This window comes from Leptonychotes weddellii, chromosome 1 (assembly GCF_054177405.1).
Source record: "Leptonychotes weddellii isolate Sample4059 chromosome 1, ASM5417740v2, whole genome shotgun sequence".
NCBI classification, from domain to species: Eukaryota; Metazoa; Chordata; class Mammalia; order Carnivora; family Phocidae; genus Leptonychotes; species Leptonychotes weddellii.
In genome coordinates this window covers 22,008,588-22,034,946 of record NC_138369.1, presented here as the reverse complement: position 1 = coordinate 22,034,946, position 26,359 = coordinate 22,008,588, and the positions used below count along the sequence as shown (strand labels likewise).

Here is a 26,359-nt window from a genome sequence, read left to right as displayed (position 1 = left end):
AGATGCTGGGGACATGTACAAGCATTGGTGGAACACTTAGAAGGCAACGAATCTCGTCTTCAGGAGGCCAGAGGAACTTTCCAGGGACAGCTAAGCTGAGACCAGAGAGTGAGGAGATAGCACCCAGGGAAGCAGATGGAGAGGGGCTTCAAGCACAGTGACGGGTGCGTGCAGAGGCCTGGAGGCGAGGGAGAAGACAGGCTGTTGAAGATGCCGAAGGAGGACGCTGAGGGGTGGGAGGAAGGAGTGCAGAGGGCTGCAGAGGTAGGGAGGCCTTCCAGCCCACATCTAATATCCTCTCCACAAACGGCTCCTGAGGGCTTCCCGGAGTCCTTACCCTACAATGTAGCCCACACCTTCCCACCATGAATGGCCTACTTGGTTCCCTGGCCATTGGGTGAAGCCTTGCTTTCTCCCTGTCAGCTGTGGTCCTCCCACATGGCTGACCCCACAGGAGACACTGGGGGCCTCCGACTCTTTGAAGGTATTGGTTTTAAAGACCAAGGAAACAGGGACACCTGGGTGGCTCAGCCGGTTAAACGTCTGCCTTCAGCTCAGGTCATGATCCCAGGGTCCTGGGATCAAGTCCCGCAGTGGGCTCCGCTGCTCCATCTCCCTCTGTGTGTCTTCTCCTTCCCTCTCTCGCAAATAAATAAATAAAATCTTAAAAAAAAAAAAGACCAAGGAAAAAGAAAATGCTGTGTGATCAGGATTTGCAAGAGAAGCACTGAAGAGAAAAACTAGGGCTGGGCCAGGGTCCCTCATGGGATTCCCCCACCAATGGGGACTAAGTAAGACCTCTGCAGAGGTGAGCCAGAGACCGGAGCCCCAGTGTCCCTGGCATCATGCCTCCTCGGGCTACCAAGTCCATCACCAAGGGGCGACATGCACCTCCTGCTGTGCACAGGAGTCCTTGTGCTCCCAAGGAGGCTGGCAAAATCAACAACTTCTAACCGCTACACAAACTCCGGTGTCTTCTGCTTTGCATCCCCCCAAATTTATCTGTTGTAGAATACGGTGGTAAATTAAAAGATCACACAAAGAACAGAGGCCTTGGTTTTTTTAACGATAGCTGGGTTTCAATGGCATCAAATTTTTCAGCTAACTGAAATAAATGGCTGACCCTGGCAAAGACAAACATCACCCTCCAGGCTGGGGTTTAGGGAAACAAAAGGGAGCTTCATTTCATAGAGAAACGGTTGAGAATTTCAGTGTCAGCAGGTGATGGCGATGGACTACCTCTGAGGCCAATCTCCAAGTCAGAGCTTCTACTGGAAGGGGTCTGAATACGTAGCATGAGGACAGCCAAGAACTGACAAGAAAACTTTAGACCCACGGTGGCAGATACCAAGCGTTCCCTGTCGCCCCGTTCCGTGCCCCAGGCAGACATCGAAAACCAGCCACAGCAGCTCTTCTTCCTGATGCACTTTTTCCCAGTGGATCCAGTTGATCTAAAAGCCACCACCAGCTGACCACAGCTGACCCACCAGGGGAAACCAATATGCCACAGTGGGGAGGACAGCATACCTGGTCAAAAATAACCCCACTAGGGGTTTGCACCAGGCCAGGAAACACTGGACTAATGTTTAACCAATGAAAATGCCCATGAAAGCAAATGAGAAGCCAGCAGGTTGCTGAATGTTTCATAGCAACGCCTCATGAGTTAGCTTACTAAGAAGCCCAACACTAAGACAACCAACCAACACTTTACTAAATATCTGCCTGGAGAAGGGCCTGGAGCTGGAAGAAGCTCTGAGCGGCAACAGATATCTGAAACATAAGGATGTACCGTCTACCTCTGATGAGAAAAGCCCAAATGGGTCTCTTTTTATTGTAATTCTCAAAGATGGCCACCTGCTTCATGCTCCTGGGTCATCCATGGGGGCCCAAACCCTCACCCTCTTCTGCGAGGGGACTTCCAAAGCTGAAAGCATCAGCCAGACCTTCCCATTGAAGTCGGAACAGTGTTGTTGTATCCATGACCAGGAGAGGCTCTTCTCCACTGCACCTGCCTCCTTGGAGCTACGACGTCATCTCTCCTGACAACGGCCTTCCACCTGTTCTCTGCACTCTCCTCTCCCGTCCCTCCCACTTCGAAACTGCCAAGCTCCCCCAATACCCATGGCTCTGTCCTCTGTCACTGCGCCCTGTTCTTTCTTGGTAGCAGTAATCACGAGAAGCTGCATAAACACCAGACAGGAAGTTCCCAGAGCACAAGAGCTTTGACTGTCTTGTCCATGGCTGAATTCCCCTTGCCTGGTGCTGACAGGGATTTAAAAATCTATGATCAGCTGCAAAGACAAGTTTGAGAAGAAATTTACCAATTTAGTTTTTCTTAAACTTAAAGAAAGCCTTCTAAGAAAATCTAAGCCTTCATAAAATTAAGGCTTAAATGAGTATCTGAGTGGCATTAATTTGAGCTGAATGTCTGTGCTTTCTGACCAATGTGAGGGGAAGAGTGAGTCTGTGTGCACATGTGCATGTAATAAGGAGGAAATGTCTACAGATTCGCAGTGTTTGGTCAATGCACACTCCAGCTTTTGGGAATCAATCCAGAAACCCAAAAGCAAGCTCCTCAAGTCTGTTCCTTCTCCCTTAGTCTTATCCTGGCTTACGGCTTTCAGGGCAAGAATAACCCTGACCCATCCGAGGCTCTTCCTGCCCCAGGAGTCTTGGGGTGGGGTTCTGCCCTTTCTCACCATACCCAAGACAGGCATAGGCTGACTCAGTGGCGGCCCCCGGGGTCTTTTTTTTTTTAAGATTTTATTTTATTTGAGAGAGAGACACAGATAGTGAGAGAGAGCCGGAGTTGGGAGGAGAGGGAGAGGTAGGAGCAGGCTCCCCGCCGAGCAGGGAGCCCAATGCAGGGCTCGATCCCAGGACCCTGGGATCATGACCCGAGCCGAAGGCAGACGCTTAACCATCTGAGCCACCCAGGCGCCCCAGCCCCCGGGGTCCTTGTCTCCACACTATACCACAGTCATCTACCCATCTAGATGTGTGCTGCTGAATGGCAACCATTTCATTAAACACAACCAGAATATGGAGATTCTTCCCCCTGGAGCATGAAAGTCGGAGGGCCCTTCGTTACTGAAGTCATATTTCTCATTGTTCCAATCATATATAGCAGTGGTTCTCAACTATAGGTGATTTTGTCCCCGAGTGGACACTTGGCAGTATCTAGAGACATTTTTGGTTGTCCCAAAATGAAGGTGGGTAGGGGTGGTGGAATGCTACTAAATACCCTACAAAGCACAGGATAGCCCCCCTCCCCACAACAACAAAGAATTACCCCACCCAAAATGTCAATGGTGCTGAGGATGACAAACCTTGTTTTTGTTTTTTTTAAAAATCTGATTTTTTTTATGTAATCCCTACGCCCAATGTGGGGCTCAAACACGCAACCCCGAGATCAAGAGTTGCGCACTCCACTGACTGAGCCAGCCAGGCACCTGACAAACTCTGCTTTACAGCAAGTGTATATACTACATCATGAACTAGAAAAGAAATTAATAAATAAGAATTTGAGTTTGTGGGTCTCTTTCGGCTACCAGGACTGTCCATGAAAAGCAGAAAATAAGAAAACATGTATAAGGTGAAGAAGAACCAACCACAGAATAAAGTGGAGATTTTCACCTTTGTAAAAAAAAAAAAAAAAAAAAAATCAGTTTTCCCTTAAATTAAGAACTGGGTCCTCCAACACATGAATGATTTCCAGTCAAAATGCCAAGCCAATGCGTTTTGCCAGGTTACCGGTCCTACTGGAAGCTGGGATATTCTTGGAGATACAGCCATAAGGAAAGTTCTCCCTTTGCACCGACTGCAAATCTCAGACTCTCTTTCCCACTCAGAGATAAGCAAGATGAAACCTGCTTTCATGCCAAATCGTTATTCTTTGGGTACCTTTCTGCAGGATCGCTTACCAGGGATGTGGGCTCCTCCATATGTGATGTTAACGTCATAGTCCCCTGGAGCAAAGGGGATGTACTCAGCACTACAGCTTCCATCTTTGTTGTCTCTGCAGTTGATCTTCGACTCTGACGGTCCCTCAACAGTTATGCCGAGCCCACCAATGCCTGCCCCTCTGGAAAGGGTGGAAAAAAGAGGGAAGTGGTACTAGCGGTTCATGCTAGTCTGCTTATTGCCAGAATTATTTAAAATCTATCAACAATCCCAGTTAGCCAATCTGACTCAACTACTGAAAATTTCTCAACAATGTAATATACAGACAGCTCTGATCCCCCCTTTCCAATGCTTATCCTTCACTGGTTTTTCACATCTAATTGCATCTGTGACCAATTCTAGTAGGACAACTTCTAATATTTCACTTAACTAGGAAATGGACTGTATGTTTCTGCATTATCTAGTTAAGGAGCTGCCATCTAGTTCTGGTTTGCTCAGCAACATTAGGACAATAACCAAGGGCTTTCTGGTACTTTTTGAGAATATACTTGGCCTCTCTCTGTAGCATAAGTCTCTACAAAAGAAAATGCCTCATATACCATGAAAAAAAAAAGGCCTCTCAAAAGTTGGGAGACTAGGACACACATGTAGAATATACCCATAGAACTCCTTTAGAGGGGCGCCAGGGTGGCTCAGTCGGTTAAATGTCTGCCTTTGGCTGGGGTTCATGATCCCAGGGTCCTGGGATTGAGCCCTGCATTAAGCCATCAGCCCCGCTGAGCAGGGAGTCTGCTTCTCCCTCTGCCCCTCCCCCCACTCGTGTGCGCACAACGCTCTCTCTCTCTCTCTCAAATAAATAAGTAAAATCTTAAAAAAAAAAAAAAAGACCCCTTTAGTTATGGACATTAAGGAGGGCATATGATGTAATGAGCACTGGGTACTATATAAGACTGGTGAGTCACTGACCTCTACCTCTGAAACTAGTAATACACTAGATGTTAATTCATTAGATTTGAATAAAAAAGAAAAAAGAATGCAAGAAGGCAGAAAATAAATTAATAAACAAACAAACTACCCAGGGCTACTCCTTTTAGAGTCAACACACAGATCCCAGGGCCTTGCTCACCTGGTAACCACGGTGAAGACATTGGGTTTGTTGGTAAAGGCCTCTTTCAATCCTGGTCCTTGGGCTTGAACCCGAGAGGGCTGGCAGCCTTCGGTTACAGCCACTTTGAAGGGACTATGTGGGATGGGTACATCATCGTATGTCACCTCCACTACGTGGAGACCTGTTCAAAATGACAAGCAGAAACATATTTGCACAGGAGTCATCTACTTGTGGGAAATAAGTCCCTCCTACAGAATTTCATCCAGCACTCACATCTATCCGCTGGCCCATGTTATTGGAAACAAGCAGGTTAAAGAAATAGTACAATATTGGTATGATCTGATTTTTTAAAAATATAGCTATTTATGCTTTCTGTTCATCTGGCAGCCACATAGCCCTCCATCCCCAACACATACACAACACGCAAGGCTTCTCCCCCAAGCAAGTATCACTAAGTCTGTATTCAAGTTAAGTCATCTTAAATGCACCATCCTGTTTTGGAAAAAACTTCCTCCAGTCATTAGCCAAGAGATAAAAGGAAATCCATGAAATAGAATATACATGCATCTACCTAAAGAGACTGAATATACCTATACCAGAATATTTATAGGAATCATATAACCAGGTAATGAGAATATATGGTGCTTTTATTTTTCTCTTTATCCTTTCATGATTTATCAAATTTTTAAGTAATTGCTAATATTCAAGAAAGTAATTATGTCAAAAAAAAGATACAAATGGGCACTATGCCAAGACATCAGCCATAAGCTGCTCAGAGGAGCCTGAGGCTAACCCTGGCCCAGATGTCACACACCAGGGCCAGCACTTCAGGCACTGAGCGCGCAGTGGCTCTGCTGGGGAAGATTTCCTCATGTCCCTGTCACTCTGTCCGTGCTTCTGCTGAGACAGGCTAGACACATAGGGCAGGAGTGAGCTCCAGTCACCAAAGGAAATGGCCCAGCATAGCTCTGAATGATGGTCATGTCCAAGAAGTCAACTCACCTTTCTCGAAGGGCGTGTACTCTACCTGGTAGGTCCCATCAGCATTGTCTGTGACAAAGCACTCAGTAGAGGCCCCTGAGGGGTTGGCAATGTGGGCTTTGATGTGGTCGCCCCCCACCTGTGTCAGGGGCCGTGAATCGACCGTGAAGTCGGTGGTGGCTTCTCGAAACACGTCTGCGGAGCAATCACACAGAGGAGAACGTCACGAATACCCGGGACCTCGGACCAAATCCAAGAACCAGAGTTCTCGCCACTTTAGGTACATTATGTCTAAGTTCAGGGACAGCAGACGGCTGTTTTCTCTGACTCTCCAAATCAAGAGTATTAATGACCACCTCCCCCTGCCACCACCCTGCAAAAGCTGCTTCTTCCCCGGGTGGCCTGTGGAAGCCCCCACCCTGTGACAACACGACTCCTTGCACACTATTTGGACAAAGGTGGGGCTCTAGGACAGGTTAAAAGGAAAAGACAGATCTACTCTGCAGCAAGTATGGTAAGAGCACAACATTTTAAACCTTTCCAATTAGTGAAAGATCTTGAATTTCCACGTAAAAATCAAGATTTCTGGCTTTGCCAGAAAAATAGGAACATCTGCAGGCAGTGCGGGGCCCTGCTCCCCCTGGAGAAACAAAGCGAGGGTCGGCAGCAGAAATGCCACGTGCTCACCCCCTCTGCTGTGGTCCCTCCCTTCCTGATACCGACAGCACAGGTGGGTGTTTTCTTATGCCCCACCTGGCCCCCGTGGGCATATCTGTTTGCAGCTCTGAGTCTCTGGTGACCCCTAAGTCCCAAGTTATTTTGCAACCTCCCCCCACCCCTTTTTTTTTTTCTGAAACCCACCTTTTCCTTCTATTCCTGGCCCAAAGACTTTGACCCTGCTGGTGTCCACGGCGGGCTCCACCTTGACCCTGGCGGGGAAGTGGGGCACCAGCTCACCGCCATACTTCATGGTCAGAGTGTACATGCCGGCAGTCAGGGGCACGTAGGTCACTGCGTAGGTGCCATCTTTGTTGTTTTCAATACAGACTTCGGCTTTTGCTCCCGAGTCTGAGATGGCTTCCAGGCCCAGGGCCCCGGGCCCCGCTTCTGAACAGTCAACACTCAGAAGCCCGGCTTCGCCCACCTTCCCATGCTGGAGACCTGGTCCTGAAGCCACGACTTTAGAGGGGTCGAAAGGCATTTCAATGTCGGCTTTGAAGGGAGAACCAGGTATGTGGACTTCTTCAAAGAGAATGTTGACAAAGTACTCCCCAGGCTTTGTGGGCAGGTAAGAGACGGAGCAGGTCCCATCACCATTGTCAGAACATTCAATTTTGGCCTCGCACGGACCTTCCACAGTGAGGCCCAGACCTCCAGTGCCTGCTCCTTTGGTGTCGATGGTGAACTCAGCGGGCTTGCCCACGAGACCACCTTCAAGGCCAGGACCATGGGCCTTCACCTGGTTGAATAGAGAATAAAAGTCACACTCTGCCTCGGCCAGCCCTAATTACCACCCCAGCCTGCACTCAGCGCTGAGCTGCCTCTCACTCGAGGGGCCCTTCTCCCTGGGGCCTACCTCGTGTCAGACCGACACCGAGCCAAAGCCACAGTGCAATCCAGGCTTCGAGCGGCTACGAGAGGGAGACACGCCTGTGAGCTCAGTCAACACCGAAAGCCACAGCACAGAGGCGTGGTCCTCTGGATCATGGGGGGTGACTTCCCGTCCTGCCGTGCCCACCACTTCTGAACCACAGGGCCAGAGGTGGAGACCTGACGTCTCATCTCACAAACACATTCGGGGCTGAATGCTCGTAGGATGGTTTTATGGACCTCCCTGTTGCTTTGACAGCTACACCTCCCTCAACAAACTCCCCATAATAAAACATGACCCTAGAGTGGTGGGTATGTGTCATGATACATTTGTCCAAACCCAAAGAATGCATAGCACCCCGAGTGAACCCTCCTGTAAACTATGTATCTGGGGTGAACAGGCTGTCAGTCAGGTTCAGCAGTATGAACAAATGCACCGTGCTGCTGGGGGATGGTGGTAACGGGGAGGCACAGGGGGTAGGAGGGAAATCTCTGTACCCGCCTCTCCATTTTGCTATGAACCTAAAACTGCTCTAAAAAACTAAAGTCTAGGGGTGTCTGGGTGGCTTAGTCGGTTAAGTGTCTGCCTTCAGCTCAGGTCATGATCCCAGGGTCCTGAGATCGAGCCCCGCATTGGGCTCCCTGCTCAGCAGGGAGCCTGCTTCTCTCTCCTGCTCCCCCTGCTTGTGCTCGTTCTCTCTCTCTGAAATAAATAAATAAATCTTTTTAAAAATATATTTTAAAAAAGCCACAAAAAACTAAAGTCTAATACAAAAATTTAAAAACCAAACGAATAAACAAAACTGCTTTTACAAGAGGGTGGGGATGGGGCTTTCATCTCTGACTCACCAAATAAGACTGTTTTATAGGATTCATGTCGTTCAGACCACAGAAAATACTCTAAAACCCTTGATTTGGGGCTATACTAGGAAGAAATGATAATGACGCTCATATATTTTGATATTGAGCTGTATCGCTTCTGCAGGGTGAGCTCACCCTGCGTGCCGGACACGGGGCTGAGGCCTCCACCGGCTCGCTCTCACCTCACCCTTACAGGCTCACGGTGAAGCGAGTGCTGTTATTATGCTAACAAGTGAAGGGGATAGAACGCAGGGAAGAGGACTCCCTCACCGCCAGAGAGCAAGAGGAGCAGTGGGGAGGACACCCAGCTGCCCAAGGGACCCCTCCGGCTGAACTGTAGGAGAGACAACTTCTGTCAGCCGTTGAGAATGGACCTTCCTCCGAAAATGATTTTCTACAGGCCTTGGTCAAGCAGGATCAGTGAAGGACTCCCGTGTTCTATTTGATGATAGGAGACAAGTCCCGGTACAGAAACGAAAGCTGACCTTGGTGGGATCTGGTGGCAGTGAAGCCTCCACCGTGTAGGGGCTCCCAGGCATGGGGTGTCCATCGTAGGTGACGTCTACAGCATACAGCCCCTCCTCCCGAGGGATGAACTTGGCCGTGCTGCTCTCCCGGCCCACCACGGGCACCACCATACAAGGCACAACCTTCCTCGAGGGGCTCAGGATCGTCACATCCAGCTTCCCCTGGCCTCCTGCCCCCTTCGTGTCGATGGCGAACTCTTGACCCTTCCCAACTTCGACTCCTGGAAAAGGGGGACACGCCCAAGTGATGAGCTGGCCCTTCTCAGCAGCAAGAACAGCTGAGAGCAGAACAATGAGGGTTCCCTGGACACGAGGCATTATCTCAGCCTGGGCAACAAGCAAGGGCGGATACCAAGGACAAGAAGCAAGACTGAGTCGGGATAATCAGCATTTCCCTGGATAACAACCAGTATAAGAACAGCTACTAACTAATGATGATATTAATAACAATGATAGCTGACGCTTACTGATACAATAATGACGGGTTACTTAAAAACCAATAATGATTGGTTACTTAATGACGGCACTTTAACCCCAGGCCTGAGTACAGCACATCACCTCCTTTAATTTTTACCACAACACTATAGGGTATTTATTAGTTACCAATGGCTTTAACAGATGGGGAAACTGAGGCTCCGAGGTTAAGGAATGTGTCCAGGGTGCCGTACGCAGCAGACCACAAAGGTGGGACTCACACATAAATTTACTGGACCCCACAATCTGCTCTGCCAACTAGTAAATTATAATCTGACACTGTCCTCTCTGCTTTACTTACTTTTGGTATTAACTTTCTATCAAAACATTCCCATAAGCCAGTGTTTTATTTACTAATTCTTGGAAGCAAATTTAATCCCACAGCCAACAAGGCAAAAGTCACAGAGCTGGCCAATGCAGGGGCACCGAAGTGAGCCTGAAGAACTGACTCTCTGTACTGCGCCGATATTTGAAAGGTCTCTGTAAAGCAGGGCCACGGAAAATCCATGTGTTGTATTTGACAAAAAAAGGGAAAGGACTTTGAACCAAAATGACAGCATTGCGAGCACAGGGCTCTCACCACAAGCCAGGGAAATCCTGACTCTAGGGCAGTATGGGGCCTCCCAAGACCAGCACCTCCGAACCACAAGCAAGGCGGCCTCGGAGCACCATGGACCAAAGGCTTTTCCTAATTGGCATTGTGTTTTTCCTGGTCTGGAATTGAAGCCCTAGGTGTCTTAGAGGAAGCAGCAATGAGGAGACACATGAAAGGACTGGCCAGTGACTTTCATATGCTCAGAGCTGGCTGCCCTCCAGGGACGGCTTCACAGAACCCAGAGCTGGGAGGTGGCCTCATTCACAGCTTGTGCATTTGAGTCACAGGTGAGTGAAGGTGCTCACTGATGGTCCACTGAGACCAAAGAGGCCTGCCCAGGAGGTATGCACTGAGCCCCACGTGACCCTGAAAACAGGTGTGTTGTGTGCGTGCTACGGAGGTGTGGCCAGGCTTCAGCCACATGGCAGATCGTGCCAACGAGGGGACAGAGGTGTGAATATTCTCCAAGATGCACTGCTCATGTCAAAAGGCAGGCTGCAAACATATGGGTGTACAGGCATGACTTTAATGCAAAATGAACACTGCCGAACATTTGCTGCTGGCGCATGTGCCCATACAGATGTAGAGAGAAAGTGTGAAAGGACAGACACTGAACAGATAACCCTGATTCCCCCCAGGAAGAATAAGAGGTGATGGAGAGAGTGGAGTTTACTCTCAACGGTGTTTTTTAAGATGAAAATGGATTTATGCCTTACTTTGTGTAAAAAGCAGAATTTCATGATTATGTGTTGAACTTCTGAAGCTGAGCGGTAAGTACATCAGTATTTATATTCTACTGTCTTTACTTTTGTATGTTTGGAATTTTCCCTACTACAACAAATGAAAACATTTTAAAACAGATGAGCTTACGCTAACAAGATACCTACCAAGCCAAAGGAATATCGGGGTGGGGGTGGGGGTTGCATCAGAGTCGCGGTTTCTGAGTGCCGGGGAGTTGGCTTTTATGCTACTGTCCACCCTCATGTGGATCCCATGGCCAAGGACAGCGAGCACAGTACAAAGTCACCAGAAAGCAATGCGTCCCAACTTCTCTTTGCAATGAAAACAATCCCACTGTGATGGCAGCAGTTACCGAAGGCTGACAACGTGCCAGCCCCTGAATTATGAGCTCATTTACCTTTCAAAATATTCCCACGAATGTCAGTGTTCTTGACCACCCCTCCCCCACTGTGTGATGAGGGCATGGAGGCTCGGGGAGGTTAAGCGCAGGTAAGGTCCCAGAACGACCCCGCTGCACGGCCCCAGTTCACACCCACGTCCGTCCCACTGCAAGGTCTCTTATGGCAGAGGCTGCTTCCCTGCAAATTGTCTTGTGAAAGGTATCTAACTGGCGGCCCCGGTGGGTGGTCTTCAGTGACCCGTTTCCCCTGCATCCACGCACTTACTGTTCTCCAGCCCATTAATTCTGATCTTGCTCAGATCCAGCGGAGCGGCCACGCCCACGGTGAAAGGGCTTTTAGGGATGGGGTCGCCGCCATACGTCACCAGCACCTGCATGCAGCCCTGGAACGAGAGGAAATCGAGGGTACCTTTGGGCACCAACATCTAACTTGCTGTTTATCTTTATTTTATTTATTTTTTAATTTTTTATTTTTTTAAAGATTTTATTTATTTATTTGACAGAGAGCGAGAGCAGGAACACAAGCAGGGGGAGTGGGAGAGGGAGAAGCGGGCTTCCTGCCGAGCAGGGAGCCCGATGCGGGACTCGATCCCAGGACCCTGGGATCATGACCTGAGCCGAAGGCAGACGCTTAACAACTGAGCCACCCAGACGCCCTATTTTATTTTTTTTAAAGATTTTATTTATTTATTTGTCAGAGAGAGAGAGAGGGAATACAAGCAGGGGGAGTGGGAGAGGGAGAAGCAGGCTCCCGCTCAGCAAGAGCAAGAGCAGGACTCTGGGATCATGGCCTGAGCCGAAGGCAGATGCTCAACCAACTAAGCCACCCAGGTGCCCCCTAACTTGTTGTTTAAACCTGTCTTCTAGATCTTTAATTCTTCCAGAGACACAGGGCACTTGACTCCAGTGGATTTAGAAACACCACAGACGTATTTCTCTAAGCTTCTGGCCCCATGGCAAAAACAAGCGAGAAGTGAGATAAAATCAGAACAGCTAAGAACAACAGGGGCGACTTAATAAGCATACTGTATGCTGTGCTTTTAAGCATTTCCTTGACTCAATTTCCAAATAGTCTGAAGGGGTGGTTCCCACTGTTGTCCCCATTTTTCCAGGAAAGGAAGCTACAGCTCAGGGAGGTAGAGTCACTTCTCCCAAATCACATGCCTGGTAGTGTGAGAGCTGAACCTCGTAACCGCGGCACGCAGACCCGCGTCCCAGCTGCTCAGCCATACTACCTCCTCCTGCCCAGCACACATCCGATCACGGCCACGGGTAAAGCTGCCGTCTATGGGAGCCTCTCACTGAACAAAACCAGCTTTTTCTACGTCTCGGAAATCAATTTCAGGCCACCAGACTGTGAAAGGGATTTGCACACTAAAGCAGCCTCTAAACTCCCACATCTATGTCACGGAAAGAAAAGTTTCAAGTGTGAAGGGAATCCTGCCTGTGGGTTTGGCAGGCCCCTTGTTCGAAGCCCCGGGGGCCATGGGAGCTCCGTACGACCGCATGTGCAGGGCGGTTCTCCTCTGGCCGGTCCCGGCCCACACCCTGCTGGCTTCCCCTCTCCTGGTGGCTAAGTTCCCTTCCCTGCCAAACCCAGGCTCCATTAAAGCCCACAGCTATCTCAGTAGATGAAGCTCTCCCTCACCTCAAACACCCCGGGCATAGCGTGAAAGGCCGTAGAGGGAGAGACGATGCCCCCCAAGAATCCGGGGGGGCTCACCAGAATTCAGGTTCTAGTGAAAGCTGTCAGTGATCAAGTGTTAAAAGGGTGTAGCTTTTGGCCCACATATATTTTCTCACATTGCTTTTCATAATAAAAAAAAGGGGGGACAAAAGCCAAGAAAAAAATTGGTTGCATCAATGAAGGAGGGAGGACTGATTCTCCAGGATTTATTGGCAGTGCACACAAACCAACTGGCCCCCTGCCTCAAGGGTGTAACGTTTCATGGTAGAACGTGCACGGGTCCGAGCCAAAAAAGCTGAGAGCCAGCCCAGGACAGGACAGGTCTCCTCCTTGTAATAAGGAAGTCAGGGAGTGACTCGTGGCTTCAGCCACCGTGGCATTCCCATCATGCCAGCTCGTCCCAAGCTTGCATTTGCCCACAAGCCCCTAACTCCTTGAAGGAGAGGCCTCACGGCTGACCATGGGTCATGGAAAAACCTTCTCCACCAGCCCTGGAAGTCTTCTGATTGCGTCTCTGGAGTGCCACAGGAGAGGGAAAAATCCTCTTTCAGTTAAGCCTACCCATCCCATAAAAGAAAGTGTGTTCTCATTACCAGTTATGAAAAAAACAAAACAAAAACTCAGAAAGGAAATGAACTCTACCTCAAATAACCTAACAAGGGGGAGGAAGAAATCTTAAGGGACTTACACCTGCAATGGGCTGTAGCATTTAAGGTTTCCTCTGGGCCCCAGCTAAGGAACGGACTGTGCTTTTCCCCCGGGGGGGGGTGACATCAGGAATGTCGGAGCAATGACCTCTGGTGCATTTCACCATGGCCTTGCTGACTGCAGGACAGTTTTATTCTCTCCCCTCTGCACCTCTGAGACCTTAACCCCACCCTGCACAACACACGAATGTAAGACTCTGACCTGAGAGCTCAGGTGAGGACAGGATCGAGTGAGCCACCCACAGCCCCCTCCTCCAGAGATCTCCGGAGCAGGCAGGGGGCTCAGTGAACCCACACGGTCTCCTCGAGGCACCCCCAGGAAGTAGGTGGGGTTGCCGATTCCCAGTGGTTTCTGACCTGGCGGGTCATGGAGTTGCTGCCACCAGCTTCTCAAAGTGCTCGCTCTACGTGAGGGACTATGCGGTGAGAGACTGAAGTCCCTTGAGGTCACAGACAACCAAAAGCACAGAAGGCAAAATCCGTGGGCGAATATGGCATTGTGCGATCTCCCTTCCATAAAATCAAGCCTTCTGTCTGACCTTTGGGAGGATCCTCAAGCCCCAGCCCAACAAGTGACACCCCACCAAGGCAAAACGAGCTTTGACCACTGCCTTCTGACATGACCGTGACTGGTCCACTGCAGGTCAGCGGGCATCATCAAGCTGCGGCTCAGAGACCCTGCAGGGAACAGCTCCTCACACAGCACGGCCTGTATTCTGAGGGCGACACGCTCCCCCTGGGCCAGGACCCATTGCCATCTTTCCACACACCAAACAACTACATTTCTAGAAAGTTCCAGCCTGTTATTCCCTAAAATGACAACAAGAAGGTGCGCCTCTGGGCACCAGCCCTCAAAGTATACTCCCTGCCTCCATGTTGGGCACGGCCTTCTGGGCTGACCCAAGCCTTTTTTTTTTTTTTTAAGATTTATTTATTTGACAGAGTGAGAGAGACACAGAGAGGGAACACAAGCAGGAGGAGTGGGAGAGGGAGAAGCAGGCTTCCCACCGAGCAGGGAGCCCGATGCAGGGCTCGATCTCAGGACTCCGGGATCATGACCTGAGCCGAAGGCAGACATCCAACGACTAAGCCACCCAGGCGTCCTTGACCCAGGCCTCTTAACCACATCCAAGGGCACATCTCAAAAGGCAAGCTTATTTAACCCAATCTTGAGCTGTATGCCGCTCTTCAGAAAAGAGAGATCAAAGGTGCATGAGGATGTGTTGGCCCCACTGTCCCTACAAAGTTCTCTGCTTGTGAGCAGAAGCTCCACTTTGTGTATTCACCCTTTAAGCCATAAATCCATGTGGAGAACTTACAGCATCAGGCCCTGTGCTCAAGACTAGGGATGGAAAGATATATATAGGACATGATATCCCATTGTTGGGGAACTCATCATCCAAGAGAAGAAATTCAATTTTTTCTTTGCCATAGAAAAATATGCAGAACTGCAACTTGCCCAAAAACTGAAACCATAAATCTTGTTCTAAATGCCAAACAAGAAGGACCAGAGAGGCACCGCTCACACTGGAGGCAGGGACTGACACCAGGACTCTGCCAGGCTCCTTGGACATAAGACAGGCAGCATTTGAGCAAAGCCCCAAGCAGCCACTGAGCCTGCCGACAAACCTGCTGTTCTCCAAGAAATGGATGAACTTGACCTTGTGTGATTTTGAAGTTAAGAAGCCTCCCTCTCTAGCCTCCACCTCTGCCCCAAATGGCAACAGGTTCTGAAGCCCTTTCTGGGGGTGCAGGCCAAAACCTGACTCCGTCTTAATGTCTGCAACTTACTTTCTAGAAGCTCAGCCAAAACCCAAAAAGGTTTATAGATAGAGGACAAAGCAAGATGTTTTTAGAAGAGTCTAAGACCTTGTGACCTTGACCAGTGTGCGTGGCCAAGCTTTCTGGTACCTTCTCCTAAGGAATGTGGAGAATTGGCAACAAGGATGATGTCAAGCCAGTGCTCCCAATGGTGAGGCTCCCGCCAGCCTTCTGAAGCGTCAGCAGGAAAATAATTACCCACTTAGCACTGAGCAGCCTGATGATAAAAGGTTACTCTACGTACAAAAGTATTTTTACCATCACTAATAAGAACCCCTCATTAAGGTAAAAACAAAAACCACAGGAAGGAGGACGTCTGGATGTAAGAGACCACATCTGTACTGACTCACCCCAGACAACCCCTCCCACCGCCAAAGAGTCCATCTCCAAGGACATGTAGCCCCCAGTGCAAGGGGACACCTGCACCACACCCCTCATCCTCACCGTACCCCTCATTCCTTCCCACTAGACTCTGGGCAGCGCCTCACTGAGGGCCAGGCAGGAGGGATGCTTCTCGGGTGGTGTTTCTACAGAAAGCATCCCCCCTGTTCTCCTACAAAGAGCACCTCACAGAAGGGGGACTATTTTCCTCAGGACCTGAAAGCACCTACACTATAAGGTTCCTTAAGGGTCGGGTGTATTAAGAAAAAATCTGAGACGTTCGAATGACCGTGTAGAATGCTATGCATAAAAAACAGTAAAATCCAGGGCACCTGAGTGGCTCAGTTAGTTAAGCAACTGCCTTCGGCTCAGGTCATGATCCTGGAGTTCCAGGATCAAGTCCCGCATCAGGCTTCCCTGCTCAGCAGTGAGCCTGCTTCTCCCTCTGACCCCCTCCCTTGTGCTTGCTCGCTCTCTCTCTCTCAAATAAATAAAATCTTGAAAAAAAAAAAAATAGTAAAATCCAGGCTTTTCTTCTGGGTTACCTGTTCCTCACACCCCAGAGGTATGGCCATGAAGCAAAACCCAATTTTGAACAAATTAAACAAGAATTCACAGAGAGAGGCAGAGAGGTCATTTTTTAGGTGCTTCTTGCCTAAAATAATCAGAGCAAAGTGGCCTGGATCGTAATATCCTGTGTGTGTTCCTGAATTTTGTAAGAGGACAATCTGGGGCCCTAGATAGTATTTCGGGCCTGAGGGACTAAAGGCTGAACTGGCTTTTGAGAGAGACCCACTCTACCACCTTACATAAAGGGCCAGCAAGAAAACACAAAGGCGTCGCCCTTCCTCCCCTATGAGTAATTAAGACTGAATGAAGGGCAGCTGGTAAGGATGGGAGAGTGTGTGGAATAAGAGGAAGATACTAGGTTCCAAATTTCAAGAGCTCCCTGTTTCTGCTGAAAGCCAAAATGGAGGTGGGAGGCGGGGATGGAGAGAGTCGGGCTAGCTTCCCGCTCTAGCTTCCTGCTTGTTCTTAGGGAAACCTTCAGGCCCGCCTCACAGAACCAGCCAGGCCTCTTGCCAGTGCTCCTGGAGAGGCTCAAAATGACAGGCACGAAGAGCCCTTCACCCACAGAGGAGCACCTCAACAGAGCACAGATCAGAGCCTTGCTGTCCAAAGGGCCCAGCCCAGCACTGAGGGGGAAGGGGCAATGGGAAGGCCCCTACCTGCTGGGTGGGTGTGTATTTGACGGTGTGGGAGTAGTCATAATTGTCGATGATGTCCAAGTCCTTCACGGCATCTCCAGGAAGGGCGCTGCTGAACTGTATGTTCAGCGGGGCTTTTCCAGCCCCTTTGGTGTAGACCGTGAAGTGGGTTGGTTTCCCGTTTTCCACACCTGGAAGGATAGACCGTGAAGTGAGGAGACAGGCCTGACTGGCGTGGTTTCACTCTTCAACAACCAGTCTGACAGGTTCATCGGCACCAGCCCTAGCAAGGCGGTTGGCGACGGGGGCCGGAGCACTGCCAACAGCTCGGGCAGGAGCACTGCCCCTGCTGAATGGGACTCCCAACAGAACACCCACCCTGGGTGGAGACGAGGCCCTCAAGGTCCCTGGACCAAACATGCCCCTGGCCACTGGCCTGCAGAAGGCCTCCATGATGGCCTCTTCCGCGTGCTCTCTTACCTGCTTTGCTGAGCCCCGGGCCTTCTGCCTTCACTTTGCTGGCATCATGGGAAGGGTCAACTTTCACTCTGAAAGGACTGGCGGGGATTTCCTGTAGGGGAGACACTATCTCAGTAGGAAAGCCCCTGAATCGTCTGCCAGAGCTTAGCCTTCTGCCCAACGCAAGGGGGGAGACCTCTGTGACTCTGGCGGGCGGCGGGCAAACTTCCATCCCCACGGGTCAAGTCTTTGTACTCTAGCCTCAGGTAGGGGCCACCGAAGGTCACTTACAAATGCCTGGACCCCTCCATCACAGGCTTTGACCTGCTTAGTGCACAGCGGAAGGAAGGTTTCCTAAAAACGATTCTGAAAACTCTGAGCCTTTCACACCAAAGTTGAGTACTTAGTACGCAAAAAATCCTACCAAGAATAAAACCCCAAATGACAATAACATATAGGGTTGGGCGAAAGGACATGTCCTCAGGTACAGCTTGGAGCTAAGGTTTGGGGAATGGGAGGAGCTGATCAGAAATACAAGGATTATAATTCTTCACAATGGTGCAGGTTATCAGAATAAAGGCAGAACAGGTTAACTGGACGAAGTCAATTCAAGACCAACACCTTCAGGCACAAAACTTTCTCTCTTGACATTCCTATCCTTATGCAAGGTTAATTTGAATCACCAGGATTCCACTGTTCCGTTTTAGGTACCACTCGCCTTATCCTCACCTATCATAAGTAAATATGAGCTCAGTTTGAAAGTTCAAAGCTCCTCTCCCTGTAAAAGTTTAGGGGTCAAGGCCAAAGCCATTACTTCAAAGCGGTCGAAGCAGAACACGTCTAGAAGTTCATTTCAATCAAAAACTTTACAAGCGTTTATAACAAACCAGTCTCCTGCCAGAGCCCTGCTATAACCACTGAATACACCGTGCCTCACTTTTGTTAGAAAATGACAATAATTTAGTTCTGGGTGCTTTTTGCTTATTTTTTTTTCCCCCCTTCATGGTTTTCAGGAACCAGAGAGGAAAACCTGAGCAGAATTCTCAAGACACTGCCCTATTGCTTTAAAAAAAAAAAGGAAATACGCACACAGGTGGCCAGAAAGAACCCAGGTCCAAACACACACCTGAGATGCAAAGAGAACTTTGATAGTGTATCGCCCGGCGGCAGGAGGCACATATTTGACCGTAAACGTGTCGTTGGCGTTGTGAATAATGTCAAAGTCCACGTCTTCCTCATCCTCACTTAACACACGGGCATCACATTTAATGCCAACGCTGACATCACCTGGAACAGACCAGCTTATGAGCGCACCAGGGTACAAGAAACAGCATGTCCCATGCAATCGCTTCTAGTTCAGCTCAGCTAACACCCCAAAAAAGCAATTGGGAAGTTTCCAGTAACAAGCCTGACAAAGGGATGGTGCTAAGTCAGGGCTTTGGAGGAGGAATGGAGGATTAGCAAAGATCACCAAGGAACTGCCACAGACGCTCATTAGATGAACAATTCCCTATTCAGGTGCACTACTTTCTGGCTCAAAGTTCACTGTCCTTCGAATGTTCCAAAAAGAACATGCTTCCTCAAGGAGCAGCAATTACCACACTGGGGGAAGCCCCCTCTCACCTTCCCCAGCCTCAGTACAGTCCACTGTGAAATGAGTAGGCTCATTTGCCTTCAGTCCACTTCGCTCCACGCCTGGCCCAAACACCTTGACCTTCTGGGGATGGCTACCCTGCCCGATACTGACCTAAAAAGAACACGGCAGAAAGTTATAACCAAGTTTTCCTCCACTTGGACCCAGTGAAACATTGTTAGTTAGCATGGAGCCCAGACCCGCCATAGGACTTGGCTTTTTCATACAATGGCCAGGATTATTCTTCACAACCTACCCTGTATGGGCTGCGTGGGATGTTCACGCCTCCCCAGACCACAGCAATGGTGTGCTTGATGGCCTTAACCGGGGTATACGAGCAGGCGTACGTGCCGTCCATCCGGCTCTTCATCTGGATGTCAATGGGCTGGCCTTCCCCATCCTGCAAAAGAGCAGGGGCAAAGAAGAGAAACTGGACTTCACACGGTCTTCATCAAACAGCACCGCCATGGCTTCCCAAGACCATCAGGTCACCACCCATCCAACAAAACATGGAACTATGATATGCCATCACCACAGATGATAAAACACTGCCTGTATTTATTTGTTTTTCATAAGAGCAAATCACTCTAATAGAAAGCCATGGCAACTCAATACTTCTTAATTTGGGAGCACCTGGGTGGCTCAGTTGGTTAAGTGTCCAACTCTTGATTTCAGCTCAGGTCATGATCTCAGGATCTAGAGATCAAGCCCTGGCATCAGGCTCCATGTTCAGCGGGGGTCTGCTTGAGATTCTCTCTCCCTCTGCCCTTCCCCTCACTCAGGTATGTGCTCACATACACTCTCTCTCTCTCTCTCTCTCTCTCTCACTAAAATAAATAAATAAACCTTAAAAAAAAGTACTTCTTAATTTTAATTCCTGCATTTAAATTCCTGGGCCAAATTCAATTAAATTAGAAAAACATATTTAATAAATTCTTATTTACAAACCTCCTGTCATGGCCTAGGTAGCTTTAACCACACTGAAGGACATGTACAGGGAAATCTGAAATCAAGCCTTGTTTCCAAAGAATACAAATCATAAAAATGAGAAAAGCACCCCGCTTTACATATTAGAATCCCATTTAATAATAAATATTCTTATGATTCCCAATATGTGGATGAATAAACTGAGGATCAGATGAACTGAGCAACTTGCCATTACAGTGACAGATCGTGTCTCCTGGTAATTACCTGCACAGGTGGCCCCTGGAAACTTACCTGAGCAAATATCTTTAAGGGAGCTTTTCCAGCATCCTTAGGATCCACGGTGAACTCACACAGGTTGTTGACAATGCACCCAGATTTCTCCAAACCTGGCCCGTATGCTTGGACCTGGGGCAAAGAATAATGATTCTCTTTTTGTACAATGCCCCAACGAAACCCCCTCTATAACAACCAGTGACCAGGGAACAAGGTAACAAAACCACCTGTGTCTGGTTTCACAGTACCTATGTAACAGGATGGTTTGGGAAGGAAAATGCTCAAGTAGGTTGTAACTCAGAAATTAAACACAGTATCATTAACCTCCCAGGAGGAAGAAAACTCTCAAAAACCAAGCCCCAAACTAGCCTGGGGCTCCATGCCTTATTCCCAACAGATATAGACAACTAGTAACCAGGGCAGGGACCTCCAGCCATGCCCAGGTTCAATGTTCCCACATGGAGGGGGCTCAGAACCTTTACCACAGACATTCCAAAGGTTTACAGCTTCCAGAGAGAACAAAGGACCAGCCGTTGGCCAACAAGGAATAGCAACCGGCCCAGACCGACACCAGCCTACGAAGAGCCGCCTGTGTGGGCCAGGGCAGCCTGCACACATGGGAGTGTGGAGGCTTCCTCCTAGCAGCCAGCCTGCCTCAGACTCGATGCTTATCGGCCTCCTAAGAGTGTGACAGAAGCTCTTAGAAACACTGCTCCAATTTAAGAGAAGGGAGCTGGGGAGAAAAAGAACACCTTTCATTTATGAAGAGCAGCCTCCGCAGCCCCCTGCATGAGCTAGGCACTTCATGCACGTTAGCTCCTTGAATCATCCCAGAAACGCTGGAAAGCAGACATTGCTATCATTCCCACTTGAAAAAGAATCAAGAGTCAGAGAGGTTAAGTGACTTGCCCAGCATTAGAAAAGTACTAAGTGGGGGCACCTGGGTGGCTCAGTTGGTTAAGCGACTGCCTTCGGCTCAGGTCATGATCCTGGAGTCCCGGGATCGAGTCCCGCATCGGGCTCCCTGCTCAGCGGGGAGTCTGCTTCTCCCTCTGACCCTCCCCCTCTCATGCTCTCTGTCTCTCATTCTCTCTCTCAAATAAACAAATAAAATCTTAAAAAGAAAAGAAAAGAAAAGTACTTAAGCGGTACTACCAGGGTTCCAAGTCAGACCAGTGTCCTTCCTAAGCTCTACATGGCCCCTTGCTGCCGTCCCTCAACATGCTGCTTGAGCTCACTCTCTGGGTACCACGGAGAGGGCCAGGAGCCAGGAAGAGAGCACAGAAACATGACAGACAGACTCACCAGATCCGGGTTGTAGTCTCCCGCAGCTGGGTGGATGAAGGCCATGTATGGGCTGTCCTTGATGTCTTCGTCATCACACATGATGTGAACAGCGTATTCGCCAGGTTCCTTGGGCCAGTACTTGACATCACATGACCCATCATTCTGGTCATCATACTCAATCTTCGCCTGGGAGGGGCCTTCAATAGCAAAGCCTGGGGGACAGGGTGAGAGGGACCCCTGGTTGCATGGTGGGAAAAATCTACTCTATGTTACCACCAGCTCACTCCCTCAAAGCAAGTATCAGCCAGAAGCCTGAAATCAGTGTCTGTCCCTTTCCCACAAAACCAAGCCTATTGAGTCTTCACTAGACGTGGAAGGGCTGGATTTTTATGTTTTTTTAAACATCATCTAACAAGGCAAGTCAACGAAAACCTTAAACCAATGCCCACACTTTGCCCCATCAAATCAGGTTCTGGGTTTTTGTCTGAACGAAATAATCAAGAATATGCGTAAACAGTTAGGTACAAAGTATATGTACCCAGCACTGTTTCTAAAGAAAACCGTGGAAATAACCGGAGAGCCTAACGGTAGACATATCCATGCAATGGAATTCCAAAGAAGCCATGGAAAATCAAGACACAGCCTCTATTTATCTGAGGCAGGAAGACAGAAAGATCATCCCTAGATATTTTTTGTGGAAGATGAATATTTACGTGGGCATGTAAAGAAAAAAGTCTAGAAGGATATGCCAAAGGTTTAATATCATACCAAAACACTGATTCTCTCTCTAGAAGGAAATACTAAAGGAAATACTAAATCCAAGTCTGCTTACTTTTACTACCTGAAACAGATAGTCATTAAACTATGGCCAGCGGGCCAAACTGACTCACTATCTACTTCTGTATTTAATAAGGCTTTGCTGGGACACAGCCACACTCCCTCACTTACGTCCTTTCTCTGGCTGTTTTCGTGCCTACCACGGCTGCAGCAGGGAGAATATGGCCCACAAGACTAAAATATTTGCTCTCTGGCCCTTTTTAGAGCAGGTTTGCTGACTGCTGTTCTGAAGTAATCCTGTATACATCAGATGTGTATTTAACATATACTGTTCTGCTCCGAAAAATATTTATTCTCCAAATTTCTAATTTCAGCAAAATTCATTAATTCATCTAAACTAAGAATCAATCAACAATATTTGCTAAGTGCCTCCTATGTTCCAAGCACTGTTTCAAGCACAACATCCGCAGGAAGCTCCTCTACCGTGAGGTTTAGCGGATGAATGAATGGAAGAAGAGACAGAGGGCAACTTGAAGGGCAAGAGGAAAATGAAAATTGCAATCCCACAGCAGTATTAAGAGTTGGACTTGGGGGGTCAGGAGGCCAAGGGGAGTGAGGCTTGGAGGAGGCCCCAGCTCTCAGTCTGACACTGGGACCAAGCCTCATGTCATCTCAGCCCCTCAGAAGCTGTTGGCCAGCCGCTTCCACCTACCCAGAGACCCCACTTCAGAGCCAATGGACTCTACCACGAAGTCCGCCGACCGCCCGACAATCCCGCTGTGGAGGCCAGGGCCCCATGCACGAACTTTCTGCATGCCTGCTTCAGGGCCAACTTGAACCTCAAAGGGGCTAAGAGAAAAGGAACAAAAAGCATTAAAGAAGAGCAAAGAAGGGACTAAATACAGCCATAAGCTGTTTGCAGGTATTTTTTCCACTCCTTTTACCTGGAGTCCCAATGTCCAGCCAAGCCCTTCCTCCACACAGGTGCCCCCACAGCCATTGTTATGTCAACAATATAATGTACTGGGGCTGCCTCGGGGCACTCGGGTAGCCACTAGGTGGGCACTCAAGACACCCTGCCTCACACTATCCTTCTGGCCATTCACCTTTTGAGTGTAGGGCTCACCAGACCATGAGCTCTGGAAGGTAAGAGAGTGCCTACTTTCCTGTATCCTGCTATATTATATGAACAAGGGGCACCTGGGTGGCATAGTCGGATGGGTGTCCAACTCTTGGTTTCAGCTCAGGTCATGATCTCAGGGTCCTGGGATTGAGCCCCACATCGGGCTCCACGCTCAGTGGAGAGTCTGCTTGAGATTTTCTCCCTCCCTCCCCCTTTGCCCCTCCTACTTGTGCTGTCTCACTCTCTAAAATAAATAAATAAAATCTTAAAAAATATATATATGTAAGAAGAAAACTAAGCTTGGCTTTATCTCACACATGAACAAATGAGTCTGTTTTTTTTTTTTAACAAATAAGCTGTTAAAAAAAAAAAAAAAAAAAAAAAAAAGCAAAGGGGGTGCCTGGCTGGCTCAGTTGGTAGAACATGTAGCTCTTGATCTTGGGGTTTTGAGTTTGAGCCCCATGTTGGGTGTAGAGATTGTTTAAATAAATACACTTTTATTTATTTATTTGAAGATTTCTTCATTTATTTGACAGAGAGAGAGACAGCAAGAGAGGGAACACAAGCAGGGGGAGTTGGAGAGGGAGAAACAGGCCTCCTGCCGAGCAGGGAGCCTGACATGGGGCTCGATCCCAGGACCCTGTGATCATGACCTGAGCCGAAGGCAGACGCCAAACTACTGAGCCACCCAGGCACCCTATTTTGTATTTTTTTTTAAAGATTTTATTCATTTATTCATGAGAAACAGAGAGAAAGGCAGAGGCAGAGGAAGAAGCAGGCTCCCCCTGGAGCAGGGAGCCTGATGTGGAACTCAATCCCAGAACCCTGGGATCACAACCTGAGCCGAAGGCAGACGCTTAATGGACTGAGCCACCCAGGCACCCCAACTTTAAAAAAAAAATCTTAAAAAAAAAAGTTTGCTTAGATTCTCAGAACCCTATCATACCCAGATATTTCTCAAGGTAAATGGAATTTATTCAGAGTTTAAAGTTGCCCCCAGGAGAGCTGGAGAGGGTGAAGAGGGGAGGGTAACCGTGATGCCCACAAGGCAAAGCTGTAGACTGCGTCCCTTGGCTCCTGACTGCACTCACATAGAGAATTTTAATGTAAACCATGGCAGATTTTATCCCCATGGCATTCCTGAACAGAGGCACACATTGAAAGAAAGAGAATCTTAGTTTATATAAGGGTGTAGAGACACACAGCCCATTTGCTCTCTATTACTGCTCCTTCTGGCTTCCCTGCCTCCCCCCAGACCCAAACCGCCAGCATTTGATTTAAAGCAAGGCAACCGAAACCACAGTGACTTTCTGCTGTTTTTGAGAACAGGCCAAATGTCTGTGTGCTGTTCTGAAAAAAAAAAAAACCAAAAACAAAAAAAGCTTTCAACAAAGCAGATCTCCTTCCCTCCTGCAGCCGGGGAAGTAACCGCCGTGAGCCTGCTCTGGGGTGAGCACGCCTCCAGAGAAGACGCAACTCCAACTGGAGACTCACCTCTTTGGAATGTGGTGTCCCCCCCACGTGATGGCGATGCTGTATTTCCCTGGGGTGCTGGGGTAATACTCGAATGCGTAGACTCCATCCAGAAAGCCTTTCTGTTTCACCAGTTCCTCCAGACCCTCTGTGGGAAGAAAGCACACCATCCTTCCAAAGCAATTCCAGGCTCCCAACAAGAATCCAAAGGCAAGGACAGAAAGGCAGCAATATCCACAAGACATAAGCTGCACAGGGAAGCCAAGTGGGCTGCCTCAGAATGGGACACCCTCAAAACCTGGGAGATTAATCCAAGCCTAAAAATAGGCCCATCTCTGCTTCAAAGTGTGGGGGAAAAGGAAGATTTCCCAGCTAATCGGTTTTCGAAGGCTCTCTGAGAGGCTTATCTAGAGGCGGGGGCCAACAGGTCCTCGACCTCCTGGGTCTGTGTAAAGACAAACCTAGTCCTAAAAAAAAAAAAAAAAAAAAAAAGACAAACCTAGTCCTATCTTAATTTTTCTTAACGATCATCGCTAGCTGTCTTAGCCTCTCACAAAACTGAGGAGGAACTGAGTCCTTATATGAGTATTTGGCATGGGTTTCAGCTTACTGTCCTGGCACATCTTTTTTTAAAGCTGGACAGCACAAGTGAGAAGGCTCCTACATGCTACCTACAAGAGGACAGGTTTTAGATGCTGTACCACAAACTCCAGACTGAGCCATCAGGTAGGAATTTGTTTTATGTTGACATAAAAGGGAAACCACTGGGAAAGCCACTTAGTCAAGCGAGAATCCAAGGTCAGAAAAAAACGCCTCCTTGGCTCCTATAACAAGCCAGAGGGGAGGGCAGCCCCAGAGCAGCTTTTGGCTCCAGGTCCGGGCAGTGTAGAACCTTGGCCACCCTTCGAACACAGCCTTCCCCACAGCCTGGTGCTCTGAGATCAAATATTAACTTTCTGGAGCTCAGAGCACTCCCACCCCAGCCTGCTGGGGATACAGAGAGTGGGAGCAACACAGAGGCTGCGCACGTTCCCACAAGGCATGAACCCGCGGAGGGCTGCTACGTCTGCAGCCCGAAATGCAGGGGCAAACACGGACAGAGCACTCATCCTCGCGTCTGCGGTCTCCCTTCCCGAACGGGGAAGAAGAAGGAGTTGCAGAGTGCAACCCACCCCTCTGCGCACAGCATTTATCTACAAAGAAAACTTAATCTCAGGGAATTTTATTTTCCTTCTATAAGCACTGATCATAGTAATTAGGTACTTGGCATAATTTCATAGTCTATAAAATGTAACCTGTAGTGGGAAAATTACTGGCTTTGGAGACGGTGCTTGAATTCCAGCTCAGATGCTTACAAGCTGTGTGACCTTGGGCAAGACCCTTCTTCTCGAGCCCATGTTTCCTCAAATAAAAAGTAAGCCAC

At 48.8% G+C, this 26,359-nt stretch overlaps 1 protein-coding gene across 7 annotated transcripts in view; it reads right to left on the bottom strand.

Annotated features, from left to right (window-relative positions):
* Positions 1–26,359, bottom strand: part of FLNB (filamin B) — a 142,516-nt gene that overhangs the window by 37,719 nt on the left and 78,438 nt on the right. For all 7 annotated transcript variants that reach the window (XM_081819475.1, XM_081819430.1, XM_081819435.1 and 4 more), the window contains exons 10-24: positions 24,958–25,084; positions 23,053–23,189; positions 21,582–21,775; positions 20,295–20,408; positions 19,333–19,476; positions 19,067–19,190; positions 18,570–18,730; positions 17,465–17,555; positions 17,006–17,175; positions 11,446–11,563; positions 8,929–9,191; positions 6,854–7,451; positions 6,014–6,187; positions 5,030–5,192; positions 3,924–4,084 (exon numbers count right to left, since the gene is read on the bottom strand). In XM_081819475.1, coding sequence (XP_081675601.1) covers positions 3,924–4,084; positions 5,030–5,192; positions 6,014–6,187; positions 6,854–7,451; positions 8,929–9,191; positions 11,446–11,563; positions 17,006–17,175; positions 17,465–17,555; positions 18,570–18,730; positions 19,067–19,190; positions 19,333–19,476; positions 20,295–20,408; positions 21,582–21,775; positions 23,053–23,189; positions 24,958–25,084 — 2,739 coding nt within the window. The remainder of the gene's footprint in view (positions 1–3,923; positions 4,085–5,029; positions 5,193–6,013; positions 6,188–6,853; positions 7,452–8,928; positions 9,192–11,445; positions 11,564–17,005; positions 17,176–17,464; positions 17,556–18,569; positions 18,731–19,066; positions 19,191–19,332; positions 19,477–20,294; positions 20,409–21,581; positions 21,776–23,052; positions 23,190–24,957; positions 25,085–26,359) is intronic.